Source organism: Chiloscyllium plagiosum, chromosome 31 (genome assembly GCF_004010195.1).
Source record: "Chiloscyllium plagiosum isolate BGI_BamShark_2017 chromosome 31, ASM401019v2, whole genome shotgun sequence".
Lineage (NCBI taxonomy): Eukaryota > Metazoa > Chordata > Chondrichthyes > Orectolobiformes > Hemiscylliidae > Chiloscyllium > Chiloscyllium plagiosum.
The window spans coordinates 31,000,259-31,017,425 of NC_057740.1; the positions used below are offsets into that span (position 1 = coordinate 31,000,259).

Sequence of the window (17,167 nt, forward strand, 5' to 3'; positions counted from 1 at the left end):
CAGTCTCTGTTCGTGCGCTGAATATTCCCAGCAATTTACGTTAAAAATAAAACTGCGCAAACCTGCTCTGCGGTGCGTTTCAAGGGATTAGTGTCAATGGTTACATTTTTAAATAAAAATGAAGTCGGTAAAAAAAAGTAACAACTTTTCTTATCAATTATATTGCGGCGTATGGTACTTCACAGGATTATATTTACTGCATTTGTTTGTGTCCTTTGTTATGCGGATGGGAAAGAGAAGAGGTAACTTATTGGGAGCATTAATTATCTTCCAAATAAATACATCTTTATGCAAGAGTGGAAAGAAAAAGGCTACAAGTCACAAATGTAGCCAAATGGTTGGAACCCAAATGTAGCCAATGGGTGACAGAGGGTGGCGAGGGCCCACGTGGGTCGGAGCGGGCGAGCGGCCTCGCTATTGGTCGGTGGGACTCTGGTAATTGACGAGTTGCGGTGAAAACATTAGATTTCTCTCCAGGAAACCGCGTGTCCTGAGCTCTGCCAGTGGAAAGACTTCACTCGGATCCTGCTTTAGTTTCACCTTCACCCCTTCCCCCCCCCCCACCCCCCCACCTCCCAACCCCGAGAAACTATTATTATTTCCTGTCCCCTTCCAACTTCCCTCTTTTTTAAAAAAAATATTTCCTCTCTATTTGGTGTTTGTATTGATATCATTCATCTGCTTTTCTTATACATCAGCCGGGACTCCGAGTGGAAAAGAGAGAGAGAGATCGGAGGTTGGGTTGGGGGGGGGGGAGTGGAAGAAGTATCCGACATTACTGACAGATTTACGAGCCAATTGCGAACCATCGCCTCAAGGCTACATGATTTGATCCCGACAGAGAAGTGCTTGTTTGAATTAGCCCATCGGAACAAAGGGATCCGGGGATGTACAACATTGTATTGCACTGTGTTTGATCGCGGCTACCCCCCCCCCCCCCCTCCCCAAAACCTATATCATTTGGGGGTGTTTCGTAATTTCTGAAGATCGTCAGCGATCTGGAGAATTTCCTACAGCAGCAGCAGCAGCAACGTGAAAGATGTTTCCTCACAACCGATCATCGGTAAGTCTTGTTCCTGCATGAAAGGTTATTCAGAGCCGCCGCTTCTGTACATTGCGACTGTCTTGTTATTTTGTGGCCTATTTCTCTCCCGCTCCCTCTCCGACTGAAGTTAAAGTGATACCAACACGGTGGGTGGGTGGGGGTAATCGCTAATCGCGACTCACACCCTGAGCTAATCATCTCGGTCCCATTGTGAGCCTCGTTTGCTGTTTCAAGACTTTGATGGGAGGGCTTGTTTTTCTCTCTGAACAGTGCCTTTTGCGGAAGGGTCATTTTGTGCTGGCGGTGTTCCTTGCGTTGTCCAGCCTTCGCTGCAAACTCAAATCAACTCCTGAGTAACAACTCGAGAAAATGGAGATGGGGTGTCACTGGGGGGGGGCAGGGAAAACTGGGGTGGGGATTGGAGAGGGTGGCACATGAAAGAGCAGCAGTGTATTCCCGATACGGAGTCAATTGGATTTTAAGCTGTTTACACCGTGCGGTAAATCAATTTGGGACTTTTTGAAATAGAGGCCCATCCGGTGCACAGACTTGTACCACGCTTTGCACTCTTGAGCCGAGGGGCATGTGCCCCACACGTGTATGGCAATGAGCAAAGCCTTGCTCGAATTACAGTCAGTTGTTTACATTGGCATCTGGGAAGTGATAGAGGTCAGATAATTCCGGGTGCCTGTCACAGGGCTGCTGTTTGTGCACTGACTTACCCTGCCCTTGCCTTTCTCTTGTTAGCTCTGGATATACGGGCAGGGCTTAGCTGTCACTCCTGCCTTGTACTTATTGGGAATGCTGTTTTTTTTTCTCCCCTGTACCCTGTTTCCCTGCGATCACCACGCCTTTCAATGCTATGCCGGCAACATTGGTTTTGAGGCAATTGGGTATATCGCTGTTAAGGCTTCGAGAAAGGAAATTTGGCATTGACTTCCTTCCCGGGTCATGGTTCCGTGGGGTTACTGAGCTGCGTGCCCTTCTCTACCTTCCCCTTGTCCCAGTCAACACTTTTCTAATGGCAATTGTAAGGTTGTGACTAAGTTCTTCTGAATGACTTGAGTCGAAGTGTTTAGATTCTTGTTCATGGACTTGTGCAGGACAGAAGACCAGCTTCCGTTTTTCAAGCCCCTGGAGATGTCTACCTTTCAAACAGATATCTAATTCTTTATTACTGTTGACAAAACTGTCTCTGAATTTTTGTCCACCATCCTTTATGATTGTGCTTTATAGATCATCATAGTTCACTGATTTTTTTTTTTGCTATCCCCCCCTTTAGCTGGGTAAATTTTTACTGAAAACTGGCACCTTCCGGGTCTGGAGATACCTATAGTGTTTGTACTGTATTTTTAGTGTTAAATATAACATAACTGTAAACATGAAATATTTTGGGGGCCTCTCTATATTTTAAAAGTGCCAAAATGATTCATGCGCTTGTGTGAATTGGCAGTAGTAGGCTATTCAGCCCTTTGGGCCTGTCCTATCATTGAAGAAGATCATGTCTCATCTGATTGTGACCTCTGGCCCCCATTTCTGCCCCTGATGAACATTACATGTTTTTGAACTCAAACGTTGTCAGTCTATGCTGCCCTGAATGTTCCACTGTAGGTCTCCAGGTTGAATATTTCTGGTTAATGGGGTGAATGTGGCATGTAAGACATTTTTAAGAATAATATGAGGGAAAGAAAAATTAAAGCCAATGTAGTTCACATCTGCCATCCTGGTTGACATGTACAATGACAATCCTGAGGGCAACATGGTGGCTCAGTGATTAGCACTGCTGCCTCACAGCGCCCCAGGGACTTGGGTTTGATTCCACCCTCATGTGGAGTTGCACATTCTCCCCCATCTGCATGGGTTTTCCTTAGGTGCTCCAGTTTCCTCCCACAGTCCAAAGATGTGCAGGTTACATGGATAATTGTGAATGGCCATTCCATTGTGTCCAGGGGATGTTTAGTCTAAGGAAATGGAGAGTTATAAGCTGGGGAGTGGGTCTGTGTGGGATGTTTTTGGACTGGTGTCGCCTTGATAGGCTGAATGGCCTGCTTCCACTGTGGGGATTCTGAGATTATTGACTGACTATTGCTAATCAATTTGTCAAACTTCCCTAGCCATGAGGTAATGTTAATCCCTGCCCTGAAGGGTGTGAGTGGAGGGGTCACCCTTGTGCTGTGAGGATATTCTTTTATGGGACAGAGAGGAAGATTAGGGACAGTTTAAGAATACTGTCAAGTTGTCAATGGACAAATTAAGTGAATGGGTAAAACAAAATGACAGATAGAATATCATGTGGGAAAATGTGAAGTTTGGCAGGAAGAATAGAGGAGGTTATTTAAATGGAGACAAATTGAGGAAAGCTACGGAACAGAGAGATTTGGAAGTTCTCAACCATAAATCACCAAAAATTAGCATCCAAGTTTGGAGGATAATAGGGAACAGAAATGCAATGTTGACCTTTATGTGAAAGGGACTAGGGTATAAATGTAGGGGAGTTTGTTAAAACTAAAAACACTAGTCAGGCCACAGCTGGAGTACTGGAAACAGTTTTGGACCCGTTATCTAAGGAAGGATATGCGGGCATTGGAGGCAGTCCAGAGAAGGTTAACTCAGTTTTGATTACCTACAGTGTGGATACAGGCCCTTCGGCCCAACCAGTCCACACCGCCCCTCCGAAGAGTAACCCACCCAGATCCATTTTCCCCTGAGCACCTAACACTGTGGGCAATTTAACATGGCCAATTCACCTGACCTGCACCCTTTGGATTGTGAGAGGAAACCCACGCAGACACGGGAAGAATATGCAAGCTCCACACAGACAGTCGCCCGAGGCTGGAATTGAACTGGGTCCCTGGCGCTGTGAGGCAGCAGTGCTAACCATTGTACCACCATGCCGCCCATTGACAGCTGGTATAGAGGAACTGTCTTTGAGGAAAGATCAAGTAGATTGAGCCTATACTCAATGGAATATAGAAGAATGAGAAGTGATGCTATTGATGGGGGATTTGACAGGATAGACGAGGAAAGGTGTTTCTCCTTAGAGTGTAGGATGAGAGAATGTAATCTAAGCATAAGTGGTCACACATTTAAGACTGAGATGAGGGATTTCTTCACTGAAGGTAGTAAATCTTTGGAATTCTTTATGGCAGAAGACTGTGGAGGCTGGGTCATTAAATATACTGAAAGTTGAGATGGACAGATTTTTAATTGGTAATAGGGTTCAAAGGTTAGGGAGATAGAGCAGGCAAAGTGGTGGGGGCTGGCACAATTACAACATTTTAAAAGACATCTGGATGAGTATATGAATAGGAAGGATTTAGAGGGATGCGGGCCATGTGCTGGCAAATGGGACTAGATAAGGTTAGGATATCTGGTCAGCATGGACGGGTTGGACGGAAGGTTCTGTTTCCGTGCTGTACACCTCTAAGTGGAATGGAGGACAATGAGATCATCATCTCAATAGAATGGTGGAGCAGATTTGATGGACTGAATGGCCTACCTCTTCTCCGATGTTTTATAGTCTAGTGTTCAGTAAAAGGGTTGTGAAAAATCCAAAGGTCTTCCTCTAGAAGACTGCAAGTGTGGTCCATGGGCTTCTCAAGAAGACAATATTTGCCAAAGAGCAGTTGTTATTTACAGAGCCATATTAACATTGTAACATGTCCTGAGATTGAACATAGGAATGCCCTTGAGTAAGATTTGACATTGAAGCACAAAGATATGAAGACAAGTTGCCAAATACTTGGCCGAAGGACTGGTTTTTTATAGGAAAGTAGATTAGGTTTAGGGAAGGAATTCCAAAGTTTGGGGCTTGGGTTGCAAGAAGGTGGAGCCACCAATCGTAGAGGGATTGAAAGTGGAGCTTGTGCAGGCTGACAGCAATTGAGGGCTTTTGCCCGAAATGTCAATTTTCTTGCTCCTCGGATGCTGCCTGACCTGCTGTGCTTTTCCAGCACCACTCTAATCTTGAAATATATATGGTATAATTGGACTCAGCACCGCCTTCTTGACCTGCAATCTTCTTCCCCTCCTCTCTGCCCCCCCCCCTTATCCCAGCATCTGCAGTCCTCACTTTCTCCTATGTATATGGTCCAGTCTTCCTTTACTTTTCACATGCTCACTGTAGTGAGCAAGGGATATATGGATGTTGGACCAAGCACCAAGCTTGAGGTGAGGAAAATGGACTTCAGTGAGGAGAATTGTTCTGTCAGGTCTGTTGGTTCTGCAGTGAAGCGGAGTCATATAATCCATGGTGCTTTGTAGCATTTGCTCTGCATGGGCTCCTTGCTGATGGATGAACTTGTTCAACCAGGACGTTTTGCATCCTGTGCATGTGCTGCGTTCAGACAAAGCAAAAATGCAGGTGTGAATGGTTGCCTACTTGAGAATTGTTGTTATGTAAACAGACCAACTGGGTGGAGTGAATATATTTGGATAAAACCTGTGAATTGGTTGTTCTGTATGTAAAGGAAAGCAAAGTCAGATACATTTCTGTTTTAGTAATGTGGTCCATCTTAAGCAATTTTCCAATGCGTCATTGGAATGAATGGGATAGAATGGATAGAAGATATGTTTTGATTTGTCTCTTCAAGAATTCCTCACATGACTATAATATCCCCTCCCCCGAATAGCTGAGCTGAAAGACCAGTATCAGTCTCTTCGAACTTTGTTGGGCATCACTGTGTAATTGAGCCCCATGTCTTTCCTCTTTCCTAATTTAACCCCTGGGCATTTTGAGATTTATTAGCATATGGCATTGTTGCAGACGACCTCATTTGAACTAAACAGGAATCTCTTCATTCCCTTTCCTTTTTGTCCCTCCTCACGTCTTCGGTTTTCTAACTGCTAAATAGTTACATAATGCTCTTCCCCGTTCCATTTCTTACTCTTTTAGAGAAGGCAATGGTGATTTTGAAAAGCAATTTAATGTTACCCTTGTACGATTTTGAGAAGCTAAACACGTTTTTTGTTTCTTCTTTGATCTCCATATATTTATCCTACCCTAATTTTCTTTCCAACCCCCTCTGTCCCCAAGCTGAGATATTGGCTGCTGCTGGGTGGTGGTAGCTATTCCTTTATAAGTTGCCTTTCATCATATGTGAGCCTGCAGAGCAGGCATTAATCGACTATGTACAGCTGTTGAGCACATCACAGCCCGAGTCCGTCCTGTCTACATGTACTCTTTTCAGCAGGAGTCACTGGATAGTAATCAGAAGTGGGAAGTCTAGCTGCTTTTTAATCTCCCTCCCCTCCCTAGCCCAGGGGCAAAGTGCCAATTGCTGATATCAGCTAAACGAGCATAGACCTGGGATTGAACCTGAAGCCTGCTTTTGCATATTGTTTGTCAGCACACCACAGGGTCCATTTATACCTAAAGTCACTGGGGAAGCAGTTCTCATTCTCTTCCAGTATTCCACTCCCAGTCACTATACATTCTAATAAAAATACTGGATTATAGCAAAAACAGAGTAGGACGGCTGTTTGATATTGCAAAGAAGCAACACATTTGATCCTTTGCTGGATTAGCAAATGAAGCACTTGACACGAAAGTGGTAAGTCTCATTTGCATGTAGTTAACCAGCTACTGTAACTCTCTGTAATGACTGTTGATTAGATTTCATTTTCAGAACCCAATACAGTAAACCCAGTGATTATGAAGCTCAGTGGGTCAGATTTACACTCATTTAGCAGTTAGCTTACATTTAGTGAGAGATGAGTAAATCATCTCGGTACTTTCTGGCAGAATCTGGTTTTGTAGTTTCATTAGGATCATTATTATATTGGCCTGAACTTGCATGTTTATATGTATCTTTAATAAAGCCTCTGGCTTGTCTTAACAGAGGCCAAAGCAAATTATGTGTTAAAAAAATGGCATCAAATTTTGTTTTCATGTGGTGGAATAATGTTAGCTTGGCTCAGCGGTAGAATGCTTACCTCTCAGTCAGAAGGTCATAGATAGAAGGCCTGTTCCAGGAAATGAACGCATAGTCTAGGCTTGACATTTCAGTGCAGCAGGAAAGAAACATTGTTTGGAGGTTCTGCGTTTCTGATGACATATTTTAAACTGGAGTTGCTTGCAGTCCAGGTAGCTCTTCTGTTGTGGCACCATTCCCAAGAAATGGAAGTTTATTCCAGTCTAGTGGCCAGCATTCCTCACCCAATGATCACTTCCCTCATCAGTGCCAAAGATAGAATCACCAACTATTTGTCTCGTTGTTGGATCATAGAAACATAGAAACTGGGAGCAGGAGAAGGCCATTCGGTCCTTTTCGAGTCTGCTGTGCCATTCAGTATGATCATGGCTGATTATCCAACTCTGTACCTGGTTTCCACTTTCTCCCCTTTCCCCAGTAAACATAGTCTCAACTGATCCAGTCTCTCTACATGTGTCAGTTCTGTCATCCCAGGAATCAATCTTTGTTGCACTCTCAAATTTGTTACCCTGTTTGCCTTCACGACTGTTTGAAAATGATTTGTAATTGAGCTGCTGCTGAAGAAAAGGCCTCAGGCTTATCTTATTATATGGATTCACTGATTATGGATAGGCTTAACCATTTGCTAGGATTTGCAAAACCAGATGAAGTGTTTAAGGGTTTTTTTTTGTCTTTATGTGGTAATTCGAACAGCCTTGAGGAGATACTTTCTAAAAATTTCAGTCCATGTTGACTCTCATTGATTTGCACGGACTGATGCTGCAGATTGTGAACAGAACTTGGTAATCCAGGTTTTGGGCTCATTCACCAAACAGCGTTTCCTCGCTCATTGTGCTTCTGAGAATTGACAACAACCTGGGAGGAGCTTGGGGGGTGGGATGGTGTGGTAGTGGGTAAAGGAAGGCAGAAAAGAGGAAAAGCGAGTGGTTAGAAGTTTCTACGTAAGGGTTAGACTGAGCCTCTTATATCATGCATCCGGTGTAAACCCATTGGGACAAATGGCCTGTTTACACAATCTTGGATTCTATGATCATTCTTTGTACGCAGTTGCTGGATCACTGGAGGGCTGAGAATCTTTGGACCACGAGGGAGTGAATAATGCTCTGATGCAGCATTGTAGTCAGTTTGGAGATTGGTAGGGCAATTCCTTTTAATTTTGGGGTGATATTTCAGACCTGCACCTCTTCCTCTGAGATTCTCACACCACCTATGCTTACTTGGATCGGATTTATCTGTTGATGTTGTTGTCCACCTTCTCTTCTGACTTCTCACCGTAGCTTAAATTGGTTTCCCCCAAGCCATGTTGTGCCTCCTAAATCTGGTTTACTCCTAAAGTCAGTTTATTGTGAGTGAATTTTATGTATATAGACACAGCTGTGTGGGTGGAACAATATTAAAATACTCAAGCTGTGCCACTGTTGATTGACTGACGGAAGCTGCAGGTATTTCTTAGCTTTCTTGCCCTCATTCCTGCTCATCTGAGTGATTGGGAAAGCAGGTGATTATACTGCAAGCATCTTCCAGTCTCCTAATGTAAGAATTCTGTACAACACAATTGACAAGTACAGTTATTATCGGGTGAAGAGATAGCATGTGTTTTCTCTGCTTAGACAATCCAAGTGAAAATGGATGGGACTCTTGACATGTTGTAGTACGAGTTTAAAAGCTAGCTACTGATGGAATTTAATGCAATGACTTGAATGACGTGAAGCAATTCTCTTGCCACACTGCCTTACTGATGGCGCAGTTTTTCTGCTTATTTAATGGCTTCTCAAGGGGTAGGGATGGGAACTTTCCTCAAGTGCTATCGATGAAGTGAGTGAGCAATGATCTGATTTATTTCAACATTACTGGAGTCTTCCTTAATTTAGTTTTCCTCTAATTTCAAACTGTATCCCTCTTGTGTGTTGCTCAAGTAGCTGTCCTTCATTTGCAAGTAAAGACAGAATAATGGTGATCTGTGAGGACCATTCAGGCCAGTTACCTGTATGCACTTTTCCCTAGTAGGGGTCGCTTGCTGGAGATCAGGGGTAGGGGCTTTGGCTAATCTCCCCTTCCTTTTAACCTTCCTCTACCTATTGTTATCCAGGCTACAATTCCTGATCTCATTGCTGACTGAGGAGATTGAACCTAGAATTTTATTTACCACCTCCATTCTGAGTCAGCCAAGTGTATGCAAATGAAACATGAGTGGAAACCATGTAGCTGATGTATAGATATCGAAGCTTGTGCTTTCAAAACAGTGTTCGTCAAACTGGGGCTTTCTGGGAGTCTGGGCTGAGCAGCAACGTTAACAGGCTGCATAGGCTGAGGTTTCTTTCCTTGGAGTGTCGGAGGCTGAGGGCTGACCTTCAAGGTTTATAAAATCATGAGGGGCATAAATAGGGTGAATAGCCAAGGTTTTTTTTCTAAGGGGACGGGAGTCCAAACCTAAAGGGCAAAGGAGTAAAGTGAGAGGAGAAAGATTTTAAAAGGGACCTGAGGGGTAATTCTTTCACGCAGAGAGTGGTATGTGTCTGGAACAAGCTGCCAGAGGAAATGTTAGGGGTGGGTACAATTGCAACATATAAAAGACATTTGGATAGGTACTTGGATGGGAATGGTTTGGAGGGACACTGTCCAAGCGCAGGCAAATGGGACTAGTTCAGTTTGGGATACCTGGGTGGCATGGATGAGTTGGTCCAAAGGGTCTGTTTCTGTGCTGTGTGACTCTGACAGTGTGAGGCTTGCTGAAAGCAGAGTGGGCCTGCCACATGTGGAGAATGTGTTGGTTACCTCTGCTTTGGAGCAACACCTGAGAGTGGCAGGTAGACTGGCACTTTCCACAGCTGGGATGGTGAAAGTTAGGTATGTTCAGTTTTATTCGAGAGGGGTGCTTTCAAAAATACTCAAGTGACACATACCATGCAGCTGCCAAATTCCAAGGTGTTCTCTAGCAGGTCTTCTATGCTGAGGTGTCTACTCTTTTGAAAAGACATCTTTGAACCAAAAATGTCTCAAAGAATAAGAAGTGAACTATTTAGTCCTTTTTAAAAATGATACGAACTACTGAGGTGTGATATTCTTTTATGTTATTCTGAATGACTGTCCATAGATGCTGTTACTCTACTCCTGAGATAATGTTCTTTTTAGGGTCTAAATGATTTTGGTTGGAGTTCAGCATTTTGCAAGCAGTGCATTCATGCAATAGCTGCTGTGTTACAGCTTACTTCTGAACTGAGCTGTTTGCTGAAATCATCTTTTAGATATTCTGCTTGACTACATATTTTTCAGATGTGATGAAAGAGATTCCATTGCTAGTTGATCTGGTAAACCAACATAAGAAACATGCCTAAAATGTTTTAATCTGGCAGAGTGATTTGCAGTCTGTGTCCAGGATTCCATTTAGGAATTTCTAACTTGCAAGCTAGAATTTGCAATTTCTGTTTTTAATGGGGTCACTGAGTGGTAATTCAGATTTATTACATTTTCCTGCACAGTTTTACTGTTGAGATTCTTTATGAATCATTGAGATCTCTGTGGAGGATGAAACATTTCATGAATATGCCCTGACCTTTTTTTTTTAACATTTTTTTTTCTGTAATGTTTTCTATCTCCCTCTGTCTCTGTCTCTCTCTGTCTCTTTCTCTCCTCTCCCCCAGGTTCCACCATCTGCAACTCCAGCAGCATCATCCCAGCCCTTAAAGTTCACCTTCCCAGAAACATTGGATCGAATTAAGGAAGAATTCCAGTTTCTGCAGGCACAGTACCACAGGTATGGATGGGATGTTCTTTCTGGGCTAATGCTGTTGTGCATCAATGTTGCAGGAAATAGCTACCATGTAGGGCTTTTGTGCCTGTGTTTGGCACAAGGGGGCACTGTTTTCACATGCTGCAGCTTCCGTTTTAGTGGCTTGGAAAAAAGCTGAAATCTGTGCTTTCTCCCTCTGTCTTCCCCACCTTACAGATATGGCTTTTGAGAGCAAATTTATGATTATTATTTATTTTTTATTATTACTATTATTATTGCAGATTAGAGACCACAGGTCCTGACTTCCTTGGATACTTGCAGCTTATATTTTGAAAAAATGTCAGGGTTGTCCTGTTCTATTTTGGATCATTATTAATCCTCAGCATTTCAAAAGGGCATTTTAAGGGATCATGTGTCAGTGTGCTTTTTCTTAAAAAAAAGAACAGCCCTGAGGAGGAAGGAAATGTTGGGTTGACATTGTTTGAAAATTTACAGTACGTATCCTGTGACTCGGGCTTTCTGTGTGATTTGTTTTAAATTCCTGGATGCTAGTTAATATGCACAGTGGACTTTTGGTGCAGGTCACAAGGGCTTTCTCTAAGCTGCAGAAATGTCAATGTCACGAATTCTGTATTTCCTTTTTGTGGAGGGGAGTGAGGCGAGGGGGGGACAGGAATGTTCTTCAGAAGATTCATGAGTTGGATAATGATCCTCTATTATAAACAGTTAATGATGCTCACTGATCTCACTTAATGACTGTCTTTGGGAAAACAATCCCAAGCTATGCTTTGTTAAAATACAGACAAATTTAACTCCTGGGTGCAGTTGACTGCGCGCTGCTTTGGATGGGCTTGGGTGTAATTGTGTATCTTTTGATGTGTCTTCCCATAATTTGGACCCAACCGATTGTGTCCAACAGGCTCTCGACATGTCCCAGCCGCTCATTTAAGCTACAACTGCAGCTGCATGTTATTACTATGTACATAATAAACCAGTGACGTCAACAGATCAGAGAATCATTAGCATATAATTAGTGCAGCTCTAGGAAGGCGTATTATAATTTAATGGCTTGATGTGCATTAATTTGCCATGCTGTAAACATTTTGTACATCACACTCAATTAAAGCTCTTCCATTTAGCATCAACTGGAAGGCTAGTATGTCAACAATTTAAAATATTAGACGAGAGGTCTGGGATTTGAAACAGTCCTTGTAATGACAGAAGGCACAGCAACTGGTCCAAAGCTCTTTCCTCCCTTACTCCCCCTTCCTTATCAGAAAATGAAAGCTGAAAAAGTACAGCAGGTCAGTCAGTATCTGTGGCTGGAAACTATCAGTTAATGTGAGTTTTGAGAAGATTTGTAACTCAGGTTAAAGTTCTCGATGTAGGTTTGCTCGCTGAGCTGGAAGGTTTGTTTTCAGATGTTTTGTCACCATACTAGGTAACATCATCAGTGAGCTTCTGGATGAAGCATTGGAGGTATGGCCCACTTTCTATTTATGTGTTCAGGTTTCCTTGGGTCGGTGATGCTATTTCCTGTGGTGATGTTATTTCCTGCATTTCTCTCCCCCACCCCACTCGGGGGGGGGGGGGTGGTAAATGGGATCCAAGTCATTGTGTTTGTTGATAGAGTTCCGGTTGGAATGCCGACATCCAAAAAATGAAACTAGACCGATCCAACACACCATGCTTCTACGGATTACCCAAAATTCACAAACCAGGAGCCCCCCCTCAGACCCATAGTCTCACTACCTGGAACACCAACTCACAGATTGGCCAAGGAGTGACACCAAAGACTAAAACACTTAGTAGAAGGCTCACACCACCCCATCCACTCCACCCAAGAATTCCTGAAGACCATCAAAGGCACCAAGATAGAAGATGATGAAATAATGGTCTCCTTTGATGTAACAGCCCTGGTAACATCCATCAACATCAACCTGGCCAAGGAAACACTGATTACACTATTAGAAGAACCAAAGACACATGCACCAAACACCACCAATCTCATCACCGAGGGCAATATTGTCAAGGTAGTGGACCTATGCCTCACCACCCACTCCACCTTCGACAACAAAACTACAGACAAACCAACGCAACACCCACGGGATCTCCGATATCGGGGTTCTTAGCAGAGGCAGTAATGCAGAGACTCGAACAAACAGCTCTGCCAATCATCTAACCCAAACTTGGGGTCTGCTATATGGATGACACCTTTGTTATCACTAAATGAATCAAATTAGAGGAAACTTTCAAGACCATCAACAATATGCTTACTGGCATAAAAATTTACTAAAGAGGAAGAAAACAACAACAAACTGCCATTCCTAGGTGTCACAGTGCAGCGAACAGCCAATGGGGAATTTCAAACCAGCGTCTACAGGAAAACAACACATAAGGACCAAGTACTGAATTTCAGAAGCAATCATCCCAATGCCCACAAATGAAGCTGCATTAGAACATTATTTCAATGAGCCACCACACATTGCAGCACAGAGGAATTACGCAGAGCAGAGGGAAATCACTTGTACAGTGTATTCAAAAAGAACGGGTACCCAATGAACACAGTCTGCTGATTTCTCAACAACAAACCCAAACAAGCAGACAAAACACGTCCAGAAACCCTAGCCACTCTCCCCTACATCAAAGACATCTCGGAAATGACTGCCAGACTACTCAGACCTCTTGGCATCATGGTAGCCCACAAACTCGCCAACACACTAAAACAGCAGCTAATGAACTTGAAAGACCCAATACAGACAACAAGCAAAACTAATGTCATTTACAAAATACCTTGCAAGAACTGTAACAAACACTACATTGGACAAACAGGCATGAACATCAACTAGTCCCAAAAAGACATGACCCACTCTCACTAGTATCTTTACATACAGAGGAGGAAGAACACCACTTTGACTGGGATAACACATCCATTCTAGGACAAGCCAAACAGAGACACTCACGAGAATTCCTAGAAGCATGGCATTCCAACCAGAACTCTACCAACAATCACAATGATTTGGACCCCATTTACCACCCCCTGAGAAAAAGAACGGGAAATGGCATCACCACAGGAAATGACATCACTGACCCAAGGAAACCTAAACACATAAATAGAAAGCGGGCCATACCAACAGTGCTTCATCCAGAGGCTCACTGATGATGTTGTCTAGTATGGTGATGAAAAGTCTGAAAATGAACCTTCTAGTTCAGCAAGCAAACCTATATCCAAAATCAATTCATGTGTCTCTTGGCTATGGGTGGATAGTGTTGAGTACTTCATTGTTATTTACAGATTAATTTCTCATTGATCTTATTTTATTCTTTCTGAGCTAGCAGTGAAGTGATACAGTAAATGAGGTAACAGTAACATTTGGAAACTTGCAACTGGAGAAACCTAAATGGCAGGGGAAATTTTTGGAATGCTGAAAATAGGATGAATGAGTGTTGGAGAAGTGAAGAGCAATGCTACTGGTGGGGGGGGGGGGGGGGGGGGGGGGAGTAATTATCATCCATTGTCGGTCTATCGACATAATGCTCTTGTTACTCCTTAAGTATATTGTCCTGTGGTTTCCCTGATTTGAGGTTCCATTCTAACATCAAAGAGTTTTCAGAATAAAAACCATAAGTGTGGAAATATTCAGCAAGTCTGACAGCATTTGGAGAGAGTGAAAAACAGGTAATAGAATTGAATATGACTGTCTCTCCCTCCTGTTCTGAAACAGGGTTAACATTTTGAGTCAATTAGGAGAGAAACCGTTTGTGTTTTGAGTTGGTTTTGGAGTTCTATGAGGAGTATTTTTGAACTGGGCCTCTTTCCAAATAGTCTGATGCTATTTTTTTTCTGTCCTTTTAAAATCTAAGTGCTCCAATTTATAAGTATGGGTGTTCTTAAAGTTGGAAGGTTCATTGATGTGACAGGTGATATGGAGATTTTTTAAAACGGAATAAAATCCGTTTGTGCAGCTAACCATGACTTTTGATTGCAGCTTTAGGTGAGGTCAAGCTACAGAGACATTTGATTTTCCACTGGGAATGGGTGTTTGTGTTTGGCAGAGGAAGGGTTGTGAATAAAGGCAAGATTTTGTAGATATTTTCACGGGTGTTGCCAACATCTGCTCCGACAAGGAGCAGTGCTTGGTTCCTGTTGAAGGGCCTACCTTAACTCGAACCAGCAGTGTAGCCGCTGCTTGGCAAAGCGTGGGAAGCAAACTTAAAACAGATCCAGGGAGACTGCTGTTGCCTTTTTTTTACCCAAAAAGGAATTGGTAAGTATTTGATTTGAGCTAACAATATATCCCAAGAGTATTGGGGCATTCAAAATATGGTGCTCGCTTGTCTGGGGAGCTGGGGCACCTGTAGGAGATTCACGATGGCCCAAATGATCCATCTCCTCTTTGATTATTCTGATGTGCTTTGACCAATGGGATTCATGTTAATGCTCTGGATAATTCCCCGTCAAACATATTGTCTTCCAGTTTCCTCCTCTTGATCTCCTTGGGGCCACTGCATTTAAGATAACCTCTAGACATTTGCCTTTGCTTTACTTGGGACATTGGAGCACATTTTCCCATAGTTGTGAGTGCGGTTTGCATACTGCACCCTGCGTAAATTCAAAGTGCAGAATGTAATTGGTAAAGCATTGGATTGCTTGATAAATTAGTTGACTCTAGTCTGCCACCCAACTGCCTTTTCAGCTGATGCTGAAGGAATGTCCAAAATGGTCAGTTGTTCCATTTTCTCTTTTTACTTCTCCCTATCCTACTGGACACTGATACACATTTTCTTACTCTCCCTGGTTCTTGTGAGCTGTTAACCCACGTCACGTCTCCCATGCACCCTTCACTGCTGAGCCCTCTGCCTTTAGTAGATAATAAGAGTGTGCAACAACTAAAGGACAGAACTACAGAGTTTATATTGTCAGGGCTTCCTTCTTTAAAGCTAATCTTGCTTAAAGGTAAATGCCTGCAGATTGTTGAGAGGACAGAACTGTCAAACAACACTGTTGACAACTGCAAAAAGGCCCTTGAATGTGGTAAAACCACCACCAGATAAACTGTTGTAACAACAAGATTATATGGCACCAATGGAATAAAACAAAGGGCTTCATCGAGCATTTCAGACTAAAATATAACATCAATTCACAGACGGAGACATTAGCGCAGATCACCCAAGGCTTGGTTAAAGACATAGGAAACATCCTTTCTGCATCAACTTTGTCTACTCCTTTGGGGTTTCTGGAGGTTTTTACGTGATTACCTCTCATTCTTCTAACCTCCAGAGAATGCACATCCATCTCCCCTCACAGGATGGTCACACCAGTCCAGGCATCAGCCTGGTGACCCTCTGCTGCACTTTCAATGACCGGCATATCTGTCCTTGGGCAAGGTGACCAAAATGACATTCTAACCCCAACCCTAACCCTAAGTTTACCACAATACTCCGGATGCAGTCTGACCAGCTGTGGGGAAAATTATCTCTTTAGATCATTATTTGATTTTCTTCATCTGATTGCTCTTTCAGTCAGAGAAGGGATTTGGTGCAAATTTCTTTCTGGTACTATTTTCATCCGTGCTAGAGCATGATCTGAATCCTTGGAGTCAGACATTGACTTTTCACCTCTGGGTCGCTAACCAGATGAGAGACTCCTCTCTAGTGTGAAATGACCGTAGGCAGATTCAGTCCATCGGCTGATTATACTGAGCTGGAGAGAGTTTGGCAGTAAATTCATAAGTTCAGCCAGAAAGGACATTGGCTTGTTGAAGAGACAGACAGATAATGCTGAGAGCTTTCCTGAGAAACATGCTTATGGGGCTGTGTAGAAGATTTTTCACTAGCACGATTAACTGGTAATAAATTATTGAGCATTTGCTTTGATCTTTGAAGTGGGATTCTGTTCAATTAGGTGTTACACCACGGCTTGGGATTATTAGCTCTCTGAACTAAAAAAAATCATTTCCTAACATTGGCAGCCTCTTGCCTTGACAAACATATTGTCCTTATATAAAAAAACAAGAAAAATGTGAGACCAGATTCTTGTTGTTTTGTTGGTATTAAGTGATGCCCTCCAAATCCCATGATATTACCTGCAGCTGAAAATAAAACCAATTCCTTCTATCTTTTTAAATACAGGAAGTACCCATGGGACTTTACGTAGATCATGATTTGCCAGCTGCACTAGACTTCTAATAATCTAAAAGTAGAATATGCCAGTTTTATCTCAAAGTGCCTTCAATTTTGGTGGGGGTGAGGGTGGGGAGAAGGAAGATTGCCTGCAGAGAAATTTTCAAGGGACACTGGCCAAGCATTGCAGACTGGATAGATGCTGCATGTACAGAAGTGTCTAATCTACCAGAAACTTCCTTCAGACATTTGAAGCCTTTGCTGTATAATTTAAAAGGGCCTCGTCGTCCTAGTAAAACGATACAAGGTATTTTACCAGCTATAAAGCACAAGCGT

The 17,167-nt window shown here is 42.9% G+C and overlaps 1 protein-coding gene across 3 annotated transcripts in view; it reads left to right on the forward strand.

The window, feature by feature from the left end:
* Nucleotides 1-441: 441 nt before the first annotated feature.
* Nucleotides 442-17,167, forward strand: part of LOC122565380 (transducin-like enhancer protein 1) — a 162,208-nt gene continuing 145,482 nt past the window's right edge. Inside the window, exons 1-2 of one of the 3 annotated variants that reach the window (XM_043721296.1) lie at nucleotides 442-1,063; nucleotides 10,620-10,732. In XM_043721296.1, the coding sequence (XP_043577231.1) occupies nucleotides 1,040-1,063; nucleotides 10,620-10,732 (137 nt within the window). In that variant the 5' untranslated portion in view covers nucleotides 442-1,039. The remainder of the gene's footprint in view (nucleotides 1,064-10,619; nucleotides 10,733-17,167) is intronic. The other 2 variants (XM_043721295.1, XM_043721297.1) reach the window with 2 other exon arrangements.